The 17,892-nt window shown below is 40.0% G+C and overlaps 1 protein-coding gene across 1 annotated transcript in view; it reads left to right on the forward strand.

Annotated features, from left to right (window-relative positions):
• Window positions 1-13,012, forward strand: part of LOC148028860 (uncharacterized) — a 139,175-nt gene extending 126,163 nt beyond the window's left edge. Inside the window, exon 8 of the mRNA XM_087687632.1 lies at window positions 12,542-13,012. Coding sequence (XP_087543758.1) covers window positions 12,542-12,644 — 103 coding nt within the window. The 3' untranslated portion in view covers window positions 12,645-13,012. The remainder of the gene's footprint in view (window positions 1-12,541) is intronic.
• Window positions 13,013-17,892: the final 4,880 nt, after the last annotated feature.

Consider the following 17,892-nt stretch of genomic DNA (forward strand, 5'->3'; position numbering starts at 1 on the left):
GCTTGCATGCAATGATGGGGCAGTCATGATACTTTGGTGGTGATACTAGTTTCCATGCTATGGTGGGCTTGGGACCACATACAGGGATATATGACACATCTCCTTCTAGTTTGCTACAACCAATGCGTGGTGTGCAAGGCCTAGTGTATCCGGGTATGGTAGATAATATGCATAACCCCATATATAGCAATATTGACAAGATGTTGGGGCATTAAGTGGCAAGTTTGGTAGTGTATATATGTAGCCCACTGTGTTTAGGATCGATGGTATTAATGTTGGTTATGTAAATGCTCCGTATAGTATTGGTCATGAGGAAAAATGTTGCTAGTAATGCATGCAATGTTGCGCATTAGTTAAGTTGGATTTGCAGCAATGTGAAAGTATAAAGCATCACAATGCTTAAGGTGAAGAAATGCCTATAACCTAGTAGAGATTTGAGGCAAGTAAAGTTAGATGTAAAGTTCCCATATGTTTCTTAGTGAAGCTCTAGCATTGTTTCATCAATAGATGCAAAGTGGATGGAAGAGGATGACTTGGTAGACCATCCTCAATTGTTGCAATTTTACCTAGATGCCTTTCAGTTAGAGCCAACTTCAGTTTGGGCTCAATTAGGTTCAACGGAGCATGGATTCGGAGTATTGCCTGATGCTTAAGGGGGAGGTAGCATGTCCACTCCTCCAATTGTGGACAACTCTCGTATGTAGTGAATCTCGGATATTTTCAACATGCATCCAAGGTACTATGTTGGTAGTATTCTGCCATGAGGTCACTACTCCGTGTACTAGTCACAGTGAGATGTATGTCTATGAGTATGGTTGTTAATGCAACTCTAAGACTGTACTTTTGCATTAGTTTTGGATCAGTTCATGATTAGTTGGGCATGAGCTTTTGCCTCAATTTTGAGATCAAATTCTAATCAATTTCAGCTCAATTTTTTATCAGTTTGAGAAGTGTTCACGGTCACTTTTGGGATCAATTTTGCATCAGTTATTGATCAGTTTGTGATTAGTTTGGGTTACATTTGTAGTAGTTTGTGGTCAATTCTCAAATCAGCAAATGATCAGTTTATGATCAGGTTATGCTCAATTTTGAATGGTTTATAGTTGGTTGCATGAACAATAGCATGTTGGTAAATGCGATTGACAATTTCAGCCATGGTTTATGTTGAGAATATGCTTTATTGTGGTTTTGAAGGCAAAACAGTTGAGAAACATGAGTCATGGTTGCATCCAATGGGTTTCTAGCAACAAATTTAGACTGATTTTCAGTTTTTATCTTATGTATAAGCTGGATGAAAATTTTCAGAAAGGATTTGGGACATGTGGCATGGTTGGATAACTGTGGCCAATGTTGTGACTATGATGCCTCATGGAAATTCCAGTGCATGATGCTGTTCTTTTGGCACAATGCAATGCAATTGAGGATGATTGCAAGGTTTTCAAGGGGGAGGTCTCTCACAGGGATATGAAATTTCGAGATGCTTTAATCTCACCGATAACATTTGATTAAGTTATTAATAAAATGTACAAGGCTGTTTAGCACCTGTGATGCACATAGCAGTTATTTCATGGTAACAAGACAAGGACCTTAAGGATGCAGTGGGTGTCAAAGGGAAAAGTTGTAATAAGTTATGCCTAACAAGTACTAGGTAGTACTTAGTGTCAAATTTAAGCTTAGACTAATTTATTGGTCACTAATGTGCATTGTGACATTAAAGACTAGACATTAATTAGTTAATTAATCCTAGTTTAAGGATTAATAACTACTCATGGATACTTGGAATACAAATTGGTCTAGCCAATGTAATTATTAGCGAATGAAATCAAAGTTTTGAGCACTAGAATAATAATTAAATTATTTTTCAGAATTCATATTTTAAAAAATAATTAAATAAGATTGATAATCTTGGAAAATGGAATTAGAAGGCTGCTATTTGGCAAAACTTATCTATGCAAGTGCGAAAAACTTTTTTAGGGACTGGTGGAAGTTTATTCTAGCCATTGTTAAAGAGGAGGAGGTTGTTAGAGAGCAAGGAGAGAGTGTTGATGTAATTTGCAGCCACAAGGGATCAGTCCTACATTATGTGATACCAGTTTGGAGCTCTCTAGGAGCAGGTGACAGCATCCGAAGGTCCTTTTGGTGCAAATGATATCATATAGGAGGGAGCAGCAGTTTTGCTGGTGGTCCTAAGCTGTAGAGGTGATAGCTTCCATGGTTGTTCGAGTAGGGCAATAGCAAAGTTTTAGTGTTTCTCTTTATGAAACTTTGAAATTTCTCTCTCTATAACATTTTCTCTCATCCCCTAGCACTCTCTCAAGTTATTTCGGCAGTTTCTAGTTAAAAGAGGAGATTACAATCAATCTCTGTTGTAAATCTAATTTATAGTAGAAACTCCTTGCAGCGGATTCACCTCCTTGCGAATATCAAGGGGGCGTCAAATTGAAAAACGTAAGATCTCTTGCCAGGATGCAATCAAATGAGAAAGAAGAAAAGATTAGCAGGCCTCGAGGAACTAAGCACATGCCACCAGGAAGCATGAATAATCGTGTTACCATGAGAGATGCCAGTCTTTTCAATGAAAAATTTAGCAATCTCTGACCAAGGATGACTCTGTACGCATAAAGTGTGCAAAAGGGCCAACCTCAAGGCTGTCATATGCAAATTAACATCCAGTAAAGCTACTCCCCCCATTCGTTTAGGCGTAGTCACATGCTTCCACGGAATCTAGACCTATCCCAAACGACTGCCTTTCTTTTTCCACAACATGAATCTAATAGGCTGAACCAATTCCAAAAGGGACTTCTTAGTCCAAGGGAGCATACACACACACACACACTCTCTCTCTCTCTCTCTCTCTCTCTTCGTAAAGGTAATTGAATTAAGTAAATGTTTTATATCAAACCATTAGGTCGGCTTAGAACTCTCTCTTCGAAAAATATATACATCAGACCATTCGGTCAACATTCTCACTAAATCTGTTACATTCTATTACATCAGACCATCAGGTCCTCCATGAAAGTGACGAAAGACTATCAGGACTTTAACACAAAGAGAAAATCACACTGTTGGTGTAGAGCAAACAATAGCTAGCCAGGGGGCAGCAATGTCAGGAAGAAGGAGGTCAGCTGATATCATAGAAGAAATCTGCCACAGCACTAAACCTGGAATATGGGCCACATGACCATGGATGCCCGAGACCGAATAAAAAATAAAGGCATTCCGAGTACACCAAATAGGCCACAAGGCAGTCCATCTTAGGAATTGGAACATGCAAGAATAATCAGAATGCAAAGAAGGCATGGAAGGTAGCTTTCCCATAATCCATGAAGGGGTTGTTATGCGTAGTTGAGTCACCGAGAGCCACATGCGAGAATTAATACACCAAATCTGTCACACAATTGGACAAGAGGCAAAAAAATGAAGCAATGTTTCATCACATGTAGTGCAGAATACACAACGACCAACAGAGATCTTCCGAGGACGTAGCACCTCTCTAGTTAGAAGACCAACAATCAGTAGTCTCCACAAGAAGACTGTCCCTTGATAGGGAACGTTGGACTTTCAAAGCTAAAGAAATCTTTCCTGCCACTTCTTTTTGCCATCCCTAATATGCCATAATTTATTCACCTTTGTAGTGACCCATCTCTTGGCCTCCACCATCTAATGGTATATATGGTTAGCAAACCTCTTCTCAAAATCATCTGGTATCACAAACTTCGAGTCATGCCATGGATACAATGGCTGTAGCACTGGTAACGGAGAGAACCTCTGAAGTTTGACTTGTATGGATGACCAAATCTCACCATGTCCTCGGGGTACTCGAAAGTGTTGATGAATATGCCGAAAAGAGTAAAGTCAAGACTGCCCAGGAATAATGCCAATCAGCATTCTCTCTCTCTCTCTCTCTCTCTCTCTCTCTCTCTCTCTCTCTCTTTAGTTGTCATTGCTCACATCGAGTACTTGATTGTGGCTTGAGAGATATGGTTGGAGCTTGATCAAATGTGTAATCGGATGACTATGATGAAGCATATCATCGGCTGCCTTCCTCCATTTGTAGGTGATAGAGAATGTTCCTTCGAGGGCCACTGATGCAACGATGATAGCCCCATAGTCTCGTGAGTTTATTGTGGACAGTGGTGCTTTCTGGCACATGATTCCTTCTCATGAGGGGATTGTCCGTATGCGTCTAATGCATGGGCAAATCCTTACAGGTGATAGTTCTTTTGTCCCTATCAAAGGCAAGGGTGATATGCAGCTGATTTCGGATGGGCAAGGTGGTGCCCGCACATCAGAGGTGCTCTATGTGCCGAGTCTAGGGTATTATGTTCTTTCAGTGAGCAAGATCTATGCTCTTAGTTTGATAGTCAAGTTTGATAAGGACAACTCCTTCCGAGTTCATGATGGCGTATCTCAGTAGGTTCTTTCTGCAGGACATGAGGAGAATGTAGTTTACAAGATGTGGTTTTCTTCTCTTCTTCGTTCTTGACAAACTCAAATCGATCTTTGGCATGCTCGGTTTGGCCATCTGAACTATGAGTATCTTCGGAAGGCCGCTTGTAGTCAATTGGTATGTGGGTTGCTTGAGATTGGGGTAAGCCATTTGCCATGTGTATCTTGTAAGCAGCATAGAGATGCTATTCTTAACAAGGCTTCATGCCGGGCTAAGGAGCTCTTCGAGGTATATTCAAGGTATTTGTTCATGTGCCAAGTGACATGCAATGTGGCAAACCTTGCAATCTAATGGTTGGGATGTTTTGTGTGTGGCAAAGCATAAGAAGCAAGGAGAATGTTGCACTATCATAGCTTCAAGCTTTTGTATGCTAGTATTTCAACAAGAGCTCATTCGAGTTTGTTGTTGATTGTTAGAGAGAAATTTCAACTAGTAGTGATGAAGAGAGATATATCGGGAAGATTCATAGTCGTGAAAATCACATATGAAGGGGAAGTGCTATGGTTGGTGGGTCTCTATGCTTCTAATGATGTTCTTGGTCGTCGCAAGTTACGGTGCTGGTTGAGAGGATGCATCTGCCTTGGAAGGCTTGGATTTATCATGGGAGATTTCAATATATACGTTGACCCATCACATTTAACTTCTAGACATGGACTCATGGATGGCTCAAAATGCCAAGATTGGAATGCCTCTACTTCAACAGTTTTAAAACAAGATGCGTGGTCTTGGTTATGTCCCCTAGAGAATAGCTTCCCTCAATTAGTTGATATGCAATGTGTAAACGGTCGCTAGATAATATGGAATACATCATACTACCTTGCGTAGGTAACAATTGCAAGCTGCCAAGCAACTCTTGGCTTTAGCACACTTTGTTTTGATGGATTCACTACAAGATTTCCTTCTACTTTCCATCCCCACAAGATTGGCACAACTTGTTGATACTTTTCAGAAGAGATCATACTAGCATACCAAACTTGTTGCATCATCAAAGGAACTGCAGGACAACAATTGTCAATCGCACAAGTTTTATCATAGCTTGCATGCTTTCTTTGCAAGGGAAATTGTGGTCCACCTAAGCACCTTCAACAACGAAATGGTTATGGATCTAGGAGCAATTGTACAAATGTGTAGAATCTATTTCATGGACTTGGTGGATCACAATTCTTTGTTTCTCATGCAGACAATGGCCGAGTCATTGTTTTGTGATCTAGTTAAAGATCAAGTCCCATCAAATGTTGCCAACAATTTGGGTATGGGCATTACACAAGATGAGGTCGTGGGCGTCCTCTTGCATTTGCCTAAAGACAAGATCTTAGGGTAGGATGGTATCACCAATGGATTTTTGGAGACCTATGCTAGTCACTCAGTTGCACCTTTGACAATGTTATGCCAACAAATTTGGACAATTGGACACATGCTACCCTATTGGAAGGAGGGCTTGATTAAACTAGTCCCTAAAATGCCGTTCCCCTTAGCCTTGAAGCATTGGTGACCAATCTTGTTGATGGGCTTTATGTATGAGATCTTTACCAAAGTCGTGGCTAATAGATTTTACCTTGCTCGGTATGGATTTATCAAAGGGTGCAATATTCTGCACATCATTTTGAATGTCTAGATGGGATAGATTTTACTCGATACACGAAAGAGGAAATGGTGATGGTTCAATTGGACGTTGAAAAAGGCTTCAATCATTTGGAATGGTCCTTTTTGGATCAATTGATGCAAGCCATGGGTTTTGGTTCAAGAATGTTTGGACTTATCATTACTATCAATGCAGAATCCTCTTCAAGAGTTATGCTCAATGGTGGTGTCACGAGACCCTTCCCCCTTTGTCGGTCGGTTAGGTAGGGTTGCTTGTTGAGTCCTTTGTTCTTGCCTTAGCCACTCACCTCATCCTAATGATGATTTCTTGTCTAGTGGCCAATGGTGAGGTGGTTAGACTCTCTCTCCCTTCACAGGAACAATTGGTTGGGTAGGCCTTGGTAGAGGACGCCATCTTTCCTAAGGCTGATTCGGATAGTATACAAAAAGCGATGGCCACATGGGACTTATTTGCCCTTGCCTCAGGACTACACTTTAATGCATCTAAATTGGCCCTTCTCAGTTGCATTGAGAGTGATCTTTGGGCCTTTGGCTAGCAAGGCGAGATGGTGCTTAAAGACTATGTTTTCAAGCACTTGGGCTACCCCTTGGGAGTGCAGGTTTTGCCTAAAGTGCTAATGGATCGGATCTCTTCAAGTATTATGGAGAAGTTTGTGTATTGGAAATCACAAGCTTGACCTTTCAACATAAGATTAGGAATAGTGTAGACAATCACAATACCGATGGTTTCATATAACCTTTCCTTGCTCCCTTGGTTGAAGTCTCATTTACGGCAAAGTACTCAACCTGTACAGTTTTTGCTTTGGAAAAAAGATTCTATATGGTTGGGTATCTCCTGGATCTCTTGGCACCATGTTTGCACTCACAAAAGAATGGGCAATGGGGTTGTTTCGGACTTGGAGACACACATGATTGCTCTTCATTGGTCACTATTCGAGGCCTTGTGCAAGGGTAGGCAACCTTGGGTCTTTGATTGCTAAGTTTTTCCTTGAGACTCAAGGTATGAAGCATGGGAACACAAGGATTTTTGCCTAATGGTGACATGTGGTTAATGTTGAACAGCAGAGCCATCTTAAGTCTTCTATGTTGTTGAATCACATGGTCCACTCTTGGAGATCGGTCCTTGTCCAATCTTCTTGGCACCCACCTTTGGATTGGGAGGCAGCAGACTCCCTAAGAGCGGAAGTGTTGGTGGTTTTGAAGCTTCTCTTCTGGCAAGGCAAAGAGGAACAAAGGCCGAGGTTGAATAGGATGGGATGCCTGGGATTTGTCACGGTGTGATGCTCTTCTACTTGTTAGTGGGGCTGTTATGTACTGTTTGACTTGACGCTACTTTCATGTTCCCCAAGGCAACCGTAAGTTGATGATGAACGCTATCTCTACCTCCTTATGGGCCATGCAGCCTCTTCCCTCTTTGGACTAGGAGGCCTCTTGTCGAGATTGCATGATTAATGGTCCATAGATTTGGGTAGTGCTTCAGCCAATCATACATATCATTTGCTTATTCGAGATAAGGAGTGGCTTGACCAAAAAAGCAATACCACGTGGGGTCTCTAAAAAGACCAAATGTGGTTGAAATCTTTGGTAATGATAGGCTAGCTTAACAAAATGCCTTTCCGATCCAAGGTCTTCATTTGGAGAACGTTGATTGTTGTGCTTTCTCTTGCCTTTGTGCTCCTCCAAGTGAAGGATTTTCAATTGTTGCTTTTTTTTTTTTGTCAAACGTCAATTAAGACCCCACACCATAGTTTCCTTATTTGCCCGGTGGCACAAAAGGTTTGGTCACTAGTATTGGCGATATGGTTCTGAGTGGTTGGGCTATCGATGCTTCCAAAGGACTGGGTCTTTGGACATCCCAAGTTTGTGGACCACGTGTAGATTGATATGAAAGTACTCTTTCCTTTCTCTACGCTTCTGGGGTGGTTGGCATATTTGGACCATGAGGAATGCATTCATCTTTGATGCTTCATTGTGGGTGCGCAGAGTCGTATAGCCCTCTTGAAAGGACTTCCTCATTGGCAACTCAACTTGATTGAGTCAATAGACATTCCCCCTAGACAGGATTTACTTGCTTGGCACATTGTAGTTTCTTCTATCACCCTTTAGTCGCTTTGCTTCTTTTGTATCTTGACCATGATGTCTCAAATTTTACGCACAATGGCCTAGAGCCATCCTATATCTTGTAACCATGTAATCTTGTACTTTTTTCATAATTAATACAATTTTCTTTTTTTGGGGGGGAGAGAGAGAGAGAGAGAGAGAGAGAGAGAGAGCTGACAACAACAAGAACTAGAATCTGCAGATAAAAGGCAGGTGTCACTCTGTAGGCAATCATGACCCTGCAAAGTTGCACTGAGCATGTGTGAGACCATACAGAAATCCTTGCAAAAACTTGCAGTCCAGGAGAACTGCTGTCAGGTGTGGGCAGACTCGGGTACTCAATCACACCATGAATAGGTGAACAGTCGCACAGATGTTTTTGTGCATAGATAGGGCAATTACCATGCACAAGTATATGCACTGTTAGGTGCTCAAATTCAGGTGACACTGTGAGACAAGGGCAGAGCAAGCAGTAGTGTTACTGTAGACTGAAAGGTTGAAAGGCAAATTGGGGCTCTGATCTAGACAAGAGGCAGGCATCTAGTGGCATAGATGTGGATTTTCTTGATCAGCATCTTCGAGAAGGGGAAGATTAAGAATTGGTGGACTCTGATGTTGACACTTTGGCCGGGTATGTCCATGAGTCGGTGGAAGGGATGAGATGGGAAAATGCCGCAAGTTGATGTTTGATCCTCTGGTTTCAGGTGCTCTGGTGATGCCTTAAAAGGGTGCATGTATTCCCCACTCACAAAGAGATGAGCCTTTTTAATATATGCATGTAAGTGCCAACAATCTCATGAATAACTATGTGCATGCAAATGTAGTGGCTGTTCAGTGTTATAGCAGATTGCTGGCAGCTGCCTTTTATGAGTGGGCAGCCATCTTTTATTTCATGGGAAGGACTCCCTTAATTACCCGTATAAGAGCATGGTTGCAGTCAGTGCTTTTGTGTGATGATGTACATTGGAATGATGAGAATGGGCAGGTGCAAGCCCCTCTTGTGGAGGAGATTTATGATGGAACCAAAGGGTTCTTTGAGGTCCTCTTTTGTTCTTTAGATGCTCCTGCTTGGATAACGCAACATATACCTATTTTTCTGAATGGTCAATTGGTTCACAGGGTCCGACAGAGAGCCATGGATGAATTTTGGGATGTTCTTAGATAGGCATGCCCAATTTGGGTGGAAGTGGTTAATTTCCCTTGCCATCTTTGTTGACTTGTTCCTTTGGTCTTGAGATCTCTTGGTTAGGTTTTGGTTGCCTAGCTTCCCGTAGCAAAAATAGAGCATGCTTACTTTGGGATACTTGAAAACCTTGGTCCAATAAAATTGGTTTTAGGGCATTAGGATTGCATGTGTTGGTCTTTGAGCTTAGATGGAAACTTTTCTAGGACACTACTTTAGATGTGACCAATTGGGCCATTCATTCTTGAATGTGATCGCAATCCTAAGCTTTTGTAGCATTCTCTAGTTCCCAAGGTTGATAATGCAAGAGTGTGAATCCTAGGGCATGTCTCAGTTGTAAGATGTTTCTCTCCCTATGCTGCTTGACTTGCAAGGAAACGGAACACAATCACAAGTGACGGTCATTTTTGGACCTAAGGATTGTCTTGTCTCATTCTCTTTGTCAAGGATGCCCAAGGATTGTCTTGTCTCATTCTCTTTGTCAAGGATGCCCTCTTGGTCTTTTTAGTGTTTGCATTGGACACTCACTCAATGCTCTCTTTGTTGGATAGGATGGCTAATGATGGGGAGATCGTTGGTTTGACTCTATCTAGTGGTGTTGAACTCTTGGGTCAATCTTTGGAAGACGATTCCTTGTCTTGTTCCCTTTGTCAAGGATGGCCTCTTAGTTCTTTAGTGTTTGCATTAGTCACTCACTCAATGCTCTCTTTGTTGGATAGGATGGCTAATGATGGGGAGATCGTTGGTTTGACTCTATCTAGTGGTGTTGAACTCTTGGGTCAATCTTTGGAAGACAATTCCTTGTCTTGTTCTCTTTGTCAAGGATGGCCTCTTAGTTCTTTTATTGTTTGCATTGGTCACTCACTCGATGCTCTCTTTGCTGGATAGGATGGCTAATGATGGGGAGATCGTTGGTTTAACTCTCTCTAGTGGTGCCCAACTCTTGGGTCAATCTTTGGAAGACGATTCCTTTATATTTCTTAAGGCTAGTTGGACCAATGTAAATTGTGCAATGGCTATTTGGAATGTGTTTGATTTAGCTTCAGGGCTTCATATTAATGCTTAGGAATCTACGTTGATTTCTTGTAAGAGGACTAATTTGCACATTCTGGGATGGTAGGGAACCATTGTTTGTAAAGGTGAAATTAACCGACGCTTGGGATATCCCATTAGCGTGGATGTGGCTTCTTGAGCTTTGCTTGATTGGATGTCCTCTTGGATTCACGACATGTTTATGTATTCAAAATCTTAGGGCCGGTCTCTTCATGTCTAGTTGAGAGTGGCTCAATCAATCATGATTAGTATGGTCTCATATTTTTTTCCTTGTTTCATTGGATTAAGAAGTCTCTCTTGGAATTGATGTAGCCCATCCGATTGATGTTGTGGAAAAAGAAAGGGAATCATATGTGTCAAGTGTAGATATCTTGGCAGCATGTCACTACTCCAAAACGGTTGGGGGGAGTTGTTTTGTTGGATGTCAATCTCCATATGATAGCTTTGAGAATGATGCTTTTGCAGGCCCTATGTGTGTAGAGACACCCTTGGATTGATATCGTTAAATTTTTCATCGAGGAGTCTAGCATCTCACATGGTCGCAGAGTGATCCGAGTTTCTTGGTGGGATGTGCTAAATTCCACATGGGCTCTTAATATTTCAGTCCTTTCTTCTTAGCTAGTTGATTGGTTCTTGGTAGAAGATTCTCCATTTTACGGTCTTGTGTCCTTTTGACCTCTAAAAGGAGGCTAATGCATTACAGGTAAAAGTGCTAGCCTCTTATAGGTTGCTAGATTGGCTTGACAAAGACTATAGCGAGATAAATTTAATGGGATGTCTAGGTCAGCCTTCAGGGTTGCAAATAGTAGGTGATACTGTCATTCTTGGGCAGTAGCATCTTTATTCCATCGCAAAGGAAGTGGCGAGACAGATTTTTCCAATTGTGGAAGTCCAAGATTCCTTATTAGAGGAAAGTTTTCATATGGTGCATGCTTCTTGGGGGTCTTCCCATCGGAGATGTGCTATGGATTGGCAAGATCTCATGTGGCCATTGTATCTTATGCACTACATGCAAGAAGGCCTTGATTAATTTCTTCATTTCTTGCCTCGTTGCAAGATAGATTTGGAGTTTTGTTTTTCGTGTGCGGACCTCAATGACTTGGTAATGGACACCATTCACTCTTGGATTATGTCCAATATGCCTTCTTTGTCCATTTTGTAGTCAGATTATCCTTGCCTATTCCTTTTTCTCATATGAATGGCTCTCTAGTACATTTGGCACACCTGTAATGCCTTCATTTCTTATTTGGCCTTGGGAATGTGTGGTCATGTGACCCGCGTTTGAGGGTTACTGTTATGACAGATCTCTTCTCTGGTCTCAACAAACCTCATCCTTACTGATGTGGTTACTCCTTGGGTGCATGTTGTTTGCTCCAGTTCTATCATGCTACCTACATGATATCTGTGTGTTGTGTTTTGGTGGCCTTTTGACATGTGAAGAAACTCCTCATCATCAAATTCTTTCTTGTCCACAGGCAAGGAAAGTTTGGTCTCTGCTGTTTGCTATTTGGTCTAGAATGGTAGGGTGATCAATGTCCCCAAAGGACTAGGTTTTTGCAAAGTGCAAATTCTCAAATCCTGTGCAACCACAGATGATAGTTTGCTTTCACTTTTTGCACTTTTGGGGCTATTGCCACATATGGACTATGCAAAATGCTTTCATTTTGTATTCCAGTTGTGGAGTGTGGAGTTTTATTCCCCATTTGAGAGGCCTCATTCAATGGCAGCTCAACATCATTGACTGAGTAGATATTCTCCCTTGACTGGATCTCCTCTCTTGGCATGCTGCAGTCTCTTCGGTTCCCTTGTCAGTCATATAGACCTTTTGTTCTTGTAGTCATATTGTACTTGTGAATTTTTCTGTTTGGTGATTGATATAAGTACCCTTCACCAAAAAGAAAAAAGAAAGAGAAAGTACAGAGGGAGGGAGCTCGAGGCTGGGGGGTTGAGGGGAAGTAAGAGGGAGGGTCCTAGGGAGGGAGAGGAAGGATCCCAAGGTCTACACAGCATTATATATTTCTGGAGAAAAAGAAAGATTCACAAAGAATGTCAATAACAGCTAGAAACAAATAGTAAAAGACAAAAGCCCTAACTAACTTGGTTGATCATCTTACTCCGAGAGGGAATTCACAAGTCTGATTGTGTTTTTGCAGCCATGTAGGGATCAAGGAAGTTACCTTTGGTGGGAAGCGGCTAGGTGATTGGGATGATGGTCTGACATCTATGGAGGACGGCTATAGATCATACAAGATATAGCACTTGGGCTTATGTGCTTGCTGTATGGTATGGCTCATCTATAATACTTGAAGAGATGAGGTCCTTCTCGGTTTTAGTATCAACTGGATTTGCACGGTTATATCTGCTGAAACATGTTGAGGGCCAGGCATGTCTGGAGTGCCCCTGGAGGATCCAGTAATTGCTTCTCAAATGTTGGTATGATGGTTGTCTAAGCAATGTGTCTAGAGTGAGATGGTTGTGGTTGCTTCTAACACAAGATCAGGTCTCGCCCATGTATATGTTGTTTTTTTAGCCAAAGCCATCCAATTATATTGTGAGAAGTATTTTTGCTAGAATGTAATCAAGTAGAGTATAGGAAGCAATGGAAGGATAGACACTTACTGCTGCTTCATTGTGTAGTGATCTAGATGTGGGAGGCAAATTTCAAACTGTAAGGCTTACATGTAAGGACTTGTTATTTTTTAATAAGAAAGTTGATAGTATTGTTAAGGATTGTATAGACTAGTGATAGCCCTCCTCCCTCTTATCTAGTGATAGTATAGGCTTACAAGCTGTTAAGGATTGAAGGATAAGAGGGAGGAGGGCTATCACTAGTCTATACAATCCTTAACAATGCTGCTAGTATGGCAGACAAGGATAATAGAAAATTGGCATCAGTAGATGTAGGAATACACTCTTTGATGGCAAAATTATCTACACATGCATGTGCACACATTTAAAAATCAAGCAGAAATCAAGGTAACCTTCAAATAGAGTTCTTCCATCAAAAAAATATCACAATGTGACTTAAAGAGAAGAGAGGTCTCTAAATGGCAATGCTTCCACTTGCTTGGTGGTGGGCCAAATGTTCTGGGCTGACGACCCTCACTATCAGGTATCTATGATAGTATACCATGAAGATTCCTACAGTTATTTTATCTATTACTTTTCCCATCTGTTGCTTTAAGCCATGCGCTCATTGTCAATTAGCAGAAGCATATTTTCACTCCAGAAGAATGTTTGTAGATTAGGTTACTGTCACTAAGGTAAGCAATGACAGATCCTTAATATTGGTATTAGTACTTCTACATATTTAAAACCCCCTCCAAAAAGCATCAATTATGAATGTCCACAATACATGGATATATGCCTGCAGTTCTTATTTTCCCAACATATATGATTTGGATCAGAGCACAAGTAACCACCTGTCCAAAGTGTGCAGCACCAGAAATCGCAAAGTAGAGGCCTAAAAGCGGCTGGACAAACCATCTCAAACGGTTTACACATTGCTGTTCATAAAAATGTGTTGCACCACTTTATAATCGAGGTACATTTGCTGTAAACAGCAGAGTTTATAGCATCAACCTTTTATCTAACACTGCAAGTCCATTGAGTATTAAAAGTGGCAAAATGTTGTACCATTTATCGAGCCAGAAAACATTGTTTTACAGAAACAACGGCCTATTAAAGCCCAGCATTCTGCATGATTAGCAAGAGGTACAAGGTCTAGCTTTTCAGATATAGAGCTTTGTAAGTTCCGTATACCAGATCTGTCAGTGTTACAGGAGTTGTGCATATAGAACATGAAACAAATTGCTACCCAAACAGATCAATCAAGGGTCACACTATTCAACATATGCAAATATGCAGGGTCATCATATTGATTATGACAAAGAGGTATTTAGATTTTACAACAGGCATGTCTGTTTTAACAGCCCACAACCATGCATTGTTATTAGAGGCTTAGGCTTGCCAGCATATTCAATCATTCAACCAGTGGATACTGAGAAAATTGTAAAGCGAGAGCAGACCTGCATGGTTATCATAGCTGGTCATTGTACTCAGATATCACTTCATCTGAGCTAAAGTTTAGGGTTGACTAAAAAACCTTGCTGGGGCATCCCATCTCTAATGAAAGCCAATGCTTTGTCAAACAAGCTGATAGTTATCTCCAGCTCTGAGCGTTAGTGGACTGCACTGTGCTTCTCTTTTCTAACATGAGTGTGTTTGGGCTTGGACTATGTGGACTGTTTAGGAAGGAGTTAATTCAGATATAACCTGGTCATGTTGATTGTTTTCTTTATGAGTGAGCTGATGGGATGATGATTAACAAGATTAGTCCCTATCATGTAGGATTGGGCAAAAGAAGTTTTAAGATCAACATGACAAGAGAAAGTCTAATCGTCAAGAGTTCCACAAATGTACCCAACTCAGATAGTCTGATTGCCTGCCTTTTTACTTGGTATTTTGAGATTTCTGGTCCATTATACCTCTGTCAGATGTTGATATACTGCTCAGTTTTGCTGTTAGTAATTCATATTTCATGGGTTGGATGGGCGGCACATTATGGGCCTGCCCAACCTTTTCATGGCATCATTGTTGGCAATTCACAGCCGCCCTTCTCTCATTCATTCATCATCGCGAAAGTATAAGTGATAATACCAGTTAGGATTTACTATCAGCATATAGAGTTTATTTATTCTTTCTTAAGGTACCAAAGACTAATAAATGTCGTTTTAAGCGTCTCTTGCTCAGTAATTGCCATTTGATTATACCTCGCAAAGCAATCCATGAATGAATATATTTCTTTACTTGCTAATTGATCCAAAATTTGGTCAATAAAGGGCAACGAATAGTAGTCCTTAACTATTTGTTTATTTAGCTCTCTAAAATCTACACAAAACCGGATTTGATTGTTTTTTTTCTTTCTAATCACAATTGGTGAACACCATTCAGTCTGATGTGAATAGGGAAGATCAAACTCGCTTTCCACAACTTCTATCATATTATTTTACAAATGATTGTTACTTACAGTCTTATAGGTCAGCTATCATTTTACCCTTCGACTATGAGACTTTGCCTTGTCCCAATTCCATGTGAGGTGTGTTAGAAATCATGTGGTGGATCGGATGAATTAAATTAAAATCAGAAGCACATGAAATGGGTTTAGGGAAGCAATGAGGATGCATAGCATCTCTAGAAAGCCTTTGTCCAATGTTATCACATAGGCTTAAACTCATCCAATGTGGAGAAGAATTTGGGGGGACCTTGTATACTTCAATGCATTGTCTCAAGACCTTGTATACTTCCATGCATTGTCTCAACACAGTGGTCGAGATGTAGGGCATCTAGATCAACCAAGTTAAATCACTCGATCAATCAATATTTCTTTAGTATATACAAGTTGAGACTATGTGGGGAGCTCTTCTAGTACTCTTGGATGCAAATTGAGGTTGCTCTAAGGCTATCTAGATACTTAAATAAATTTCTAGGGTGCCTTTGGATGGCCCTTAGTGTTTTGGTGCTCTTCCCTTAAGGATAGTCACCCTAAGCCTTGGTTTTTGTAGAAGAAAGAATCAAAGATACCTCTAATCAATGCAGCTCATGACTAAACCCAAAACCATCGTTGTGAGTAGAGAGTGGAAGCGCCCTCGAATTGATATAGTATTCTTATGTCTTTGGCTCTCACTTGCAAACTTGGCATATGTACTCCTTAAGACTTGTGGATGAATATTTGCTAATCCATACATGCTCAGAGCAAGCATCAATGCAAGTCATGAAGTATAGGTAGTTGTCAAAAGTTTGTGTTTGCATTGGATCACAAACATCATTCTATACAAGCTACAATTTTGGGAATAGCTTACACCCAACCACATTTTGAAAAGTCATTAGCACATGTGAGAGTACTACCCTTAGGTATTGACCCAAAAGTGAACAGTCTACATTGAGAATTAATATGCTTAGTAGCACCACTATCAAAGTATTATACATCTAAATTCACAAGACATAAGAATTATGTTAGAAAAAATCAAAATTGCATTGTGTATTAAATGTCCGATCTTTATCCTACACGTAAATTTTGATTTAGAAGGAAAGGCAAATCCAATGATTGTATTGGCCTTTTATAGCCAATTTAGGAAAATCCTTAATGATATGATCTATTATCTTCTAATGCTTGTGATAGATTATATTATCTTTTTTTATTGTTATCTATCTTTTTTATCCAAACAATATTTATATGTATTTTTTATAATAATTACAAAGAGCATTGTGAGCTATCTAGCAAAATCTCATCAACAATAATCAATTGTTCCTTAAGTTTTTTAATCTTTATTGAAAGAATATCCAAAGAGTCACCTTCTCCATATATTCACTCTCTAATGCATATGCAAGTTAGCACTATGGGCCTTATTTTTTTCTTCATATAGAGATGTAAGTATATCTCAAGCAACTTTAATTGTCTTACATGAGCGAATGTGAGTTCATGGTACACTTCATAGACAATGCAATCTATTCATGGACATCTATATCTCTATTGTTCTAATGAATCTACTCAAGAGTAGGTGGTGGTGGTGGTGGTGGTCTAGTATAAACTAGAGTAGAACTAGAACCTACAACATCCTTAATTGCACTCGTTTTTACTACACTTGTAGTTTCCAAAACACCACTAGGATGTAATTCAATTTTATGCACAATGTTCCAAATCCCTTTTGCAACCAACACATGATGTATCATAGAAGCCCATACTAGATAGTTGGTTCCATCTAACTTGTCCTTGAAAAGTCAATATACAAAATACATTAATGTTGATAAACATAGCCATTGATTACATTTGATGCAAAAGTCACTTCTATAGAGAAAAATATGCACAAAATCAATCTTTGCTATTTAGTATAGCACAAAATATTTTCATTTGCGTAGTATTAGTAACAATGCAAATGGAGATAGAAACAAATCATAATAAAAAATCTAACCTATGCATACTTGCTCAATCTCAATCTAATCGAAGGAAATCAAGTGGAGAGAAACAAAAGAGACCAAAGCTTACTTTGATACATATTGTTGGATTTAGGATTGTAGGAATGTGCACACAAAGCTTGGAGAAGAATAAGCTTGAGAGCATATAGCAAAAAGTATATTTAGTATTAATAGAGAAAGCTTACAAGACAAAGTATCAACAAAAAGTGTACTTAGTTATATCAATAAAAAGTGTACTTAGTAGTATTAACAAAATCTAAGACAAAGTATGCCCTAAGGTGAATAGGATATATACAAAACCAAGAGGAAAACCTCCTAGAGAGAGAAAAAGTGACTCAATAATTCTATATGTTCTCACACATATCACTATCCAAATATGGTGATAAGCTCTTGCTCATTGCATACTTCCAAGGAGTTTGTTACTATATTTTGGTAATGATGTTTATGAATACGCACATTAGGATATTTTTTTTCCCTTGAGGAGATTCTTTATCCCCAACCCGGTATGTATATACCTATTTCACTCTAG

Source organism: Lygodium microphyllum, chromosome 11 (assembly GCF_053477565.2).
Source record: "Lygodium microphyllum isolate KBCC chromosome 11, Lygodium_microphyllum_v1.1.10, whole genome shotgun sequence".
NCBI lineage: Eukaryota > Viridiplantae > Streptophyta > Polypodiopsida > Schizaeales > Lygodiaceae > Lygodium > Lygodium microphyllum.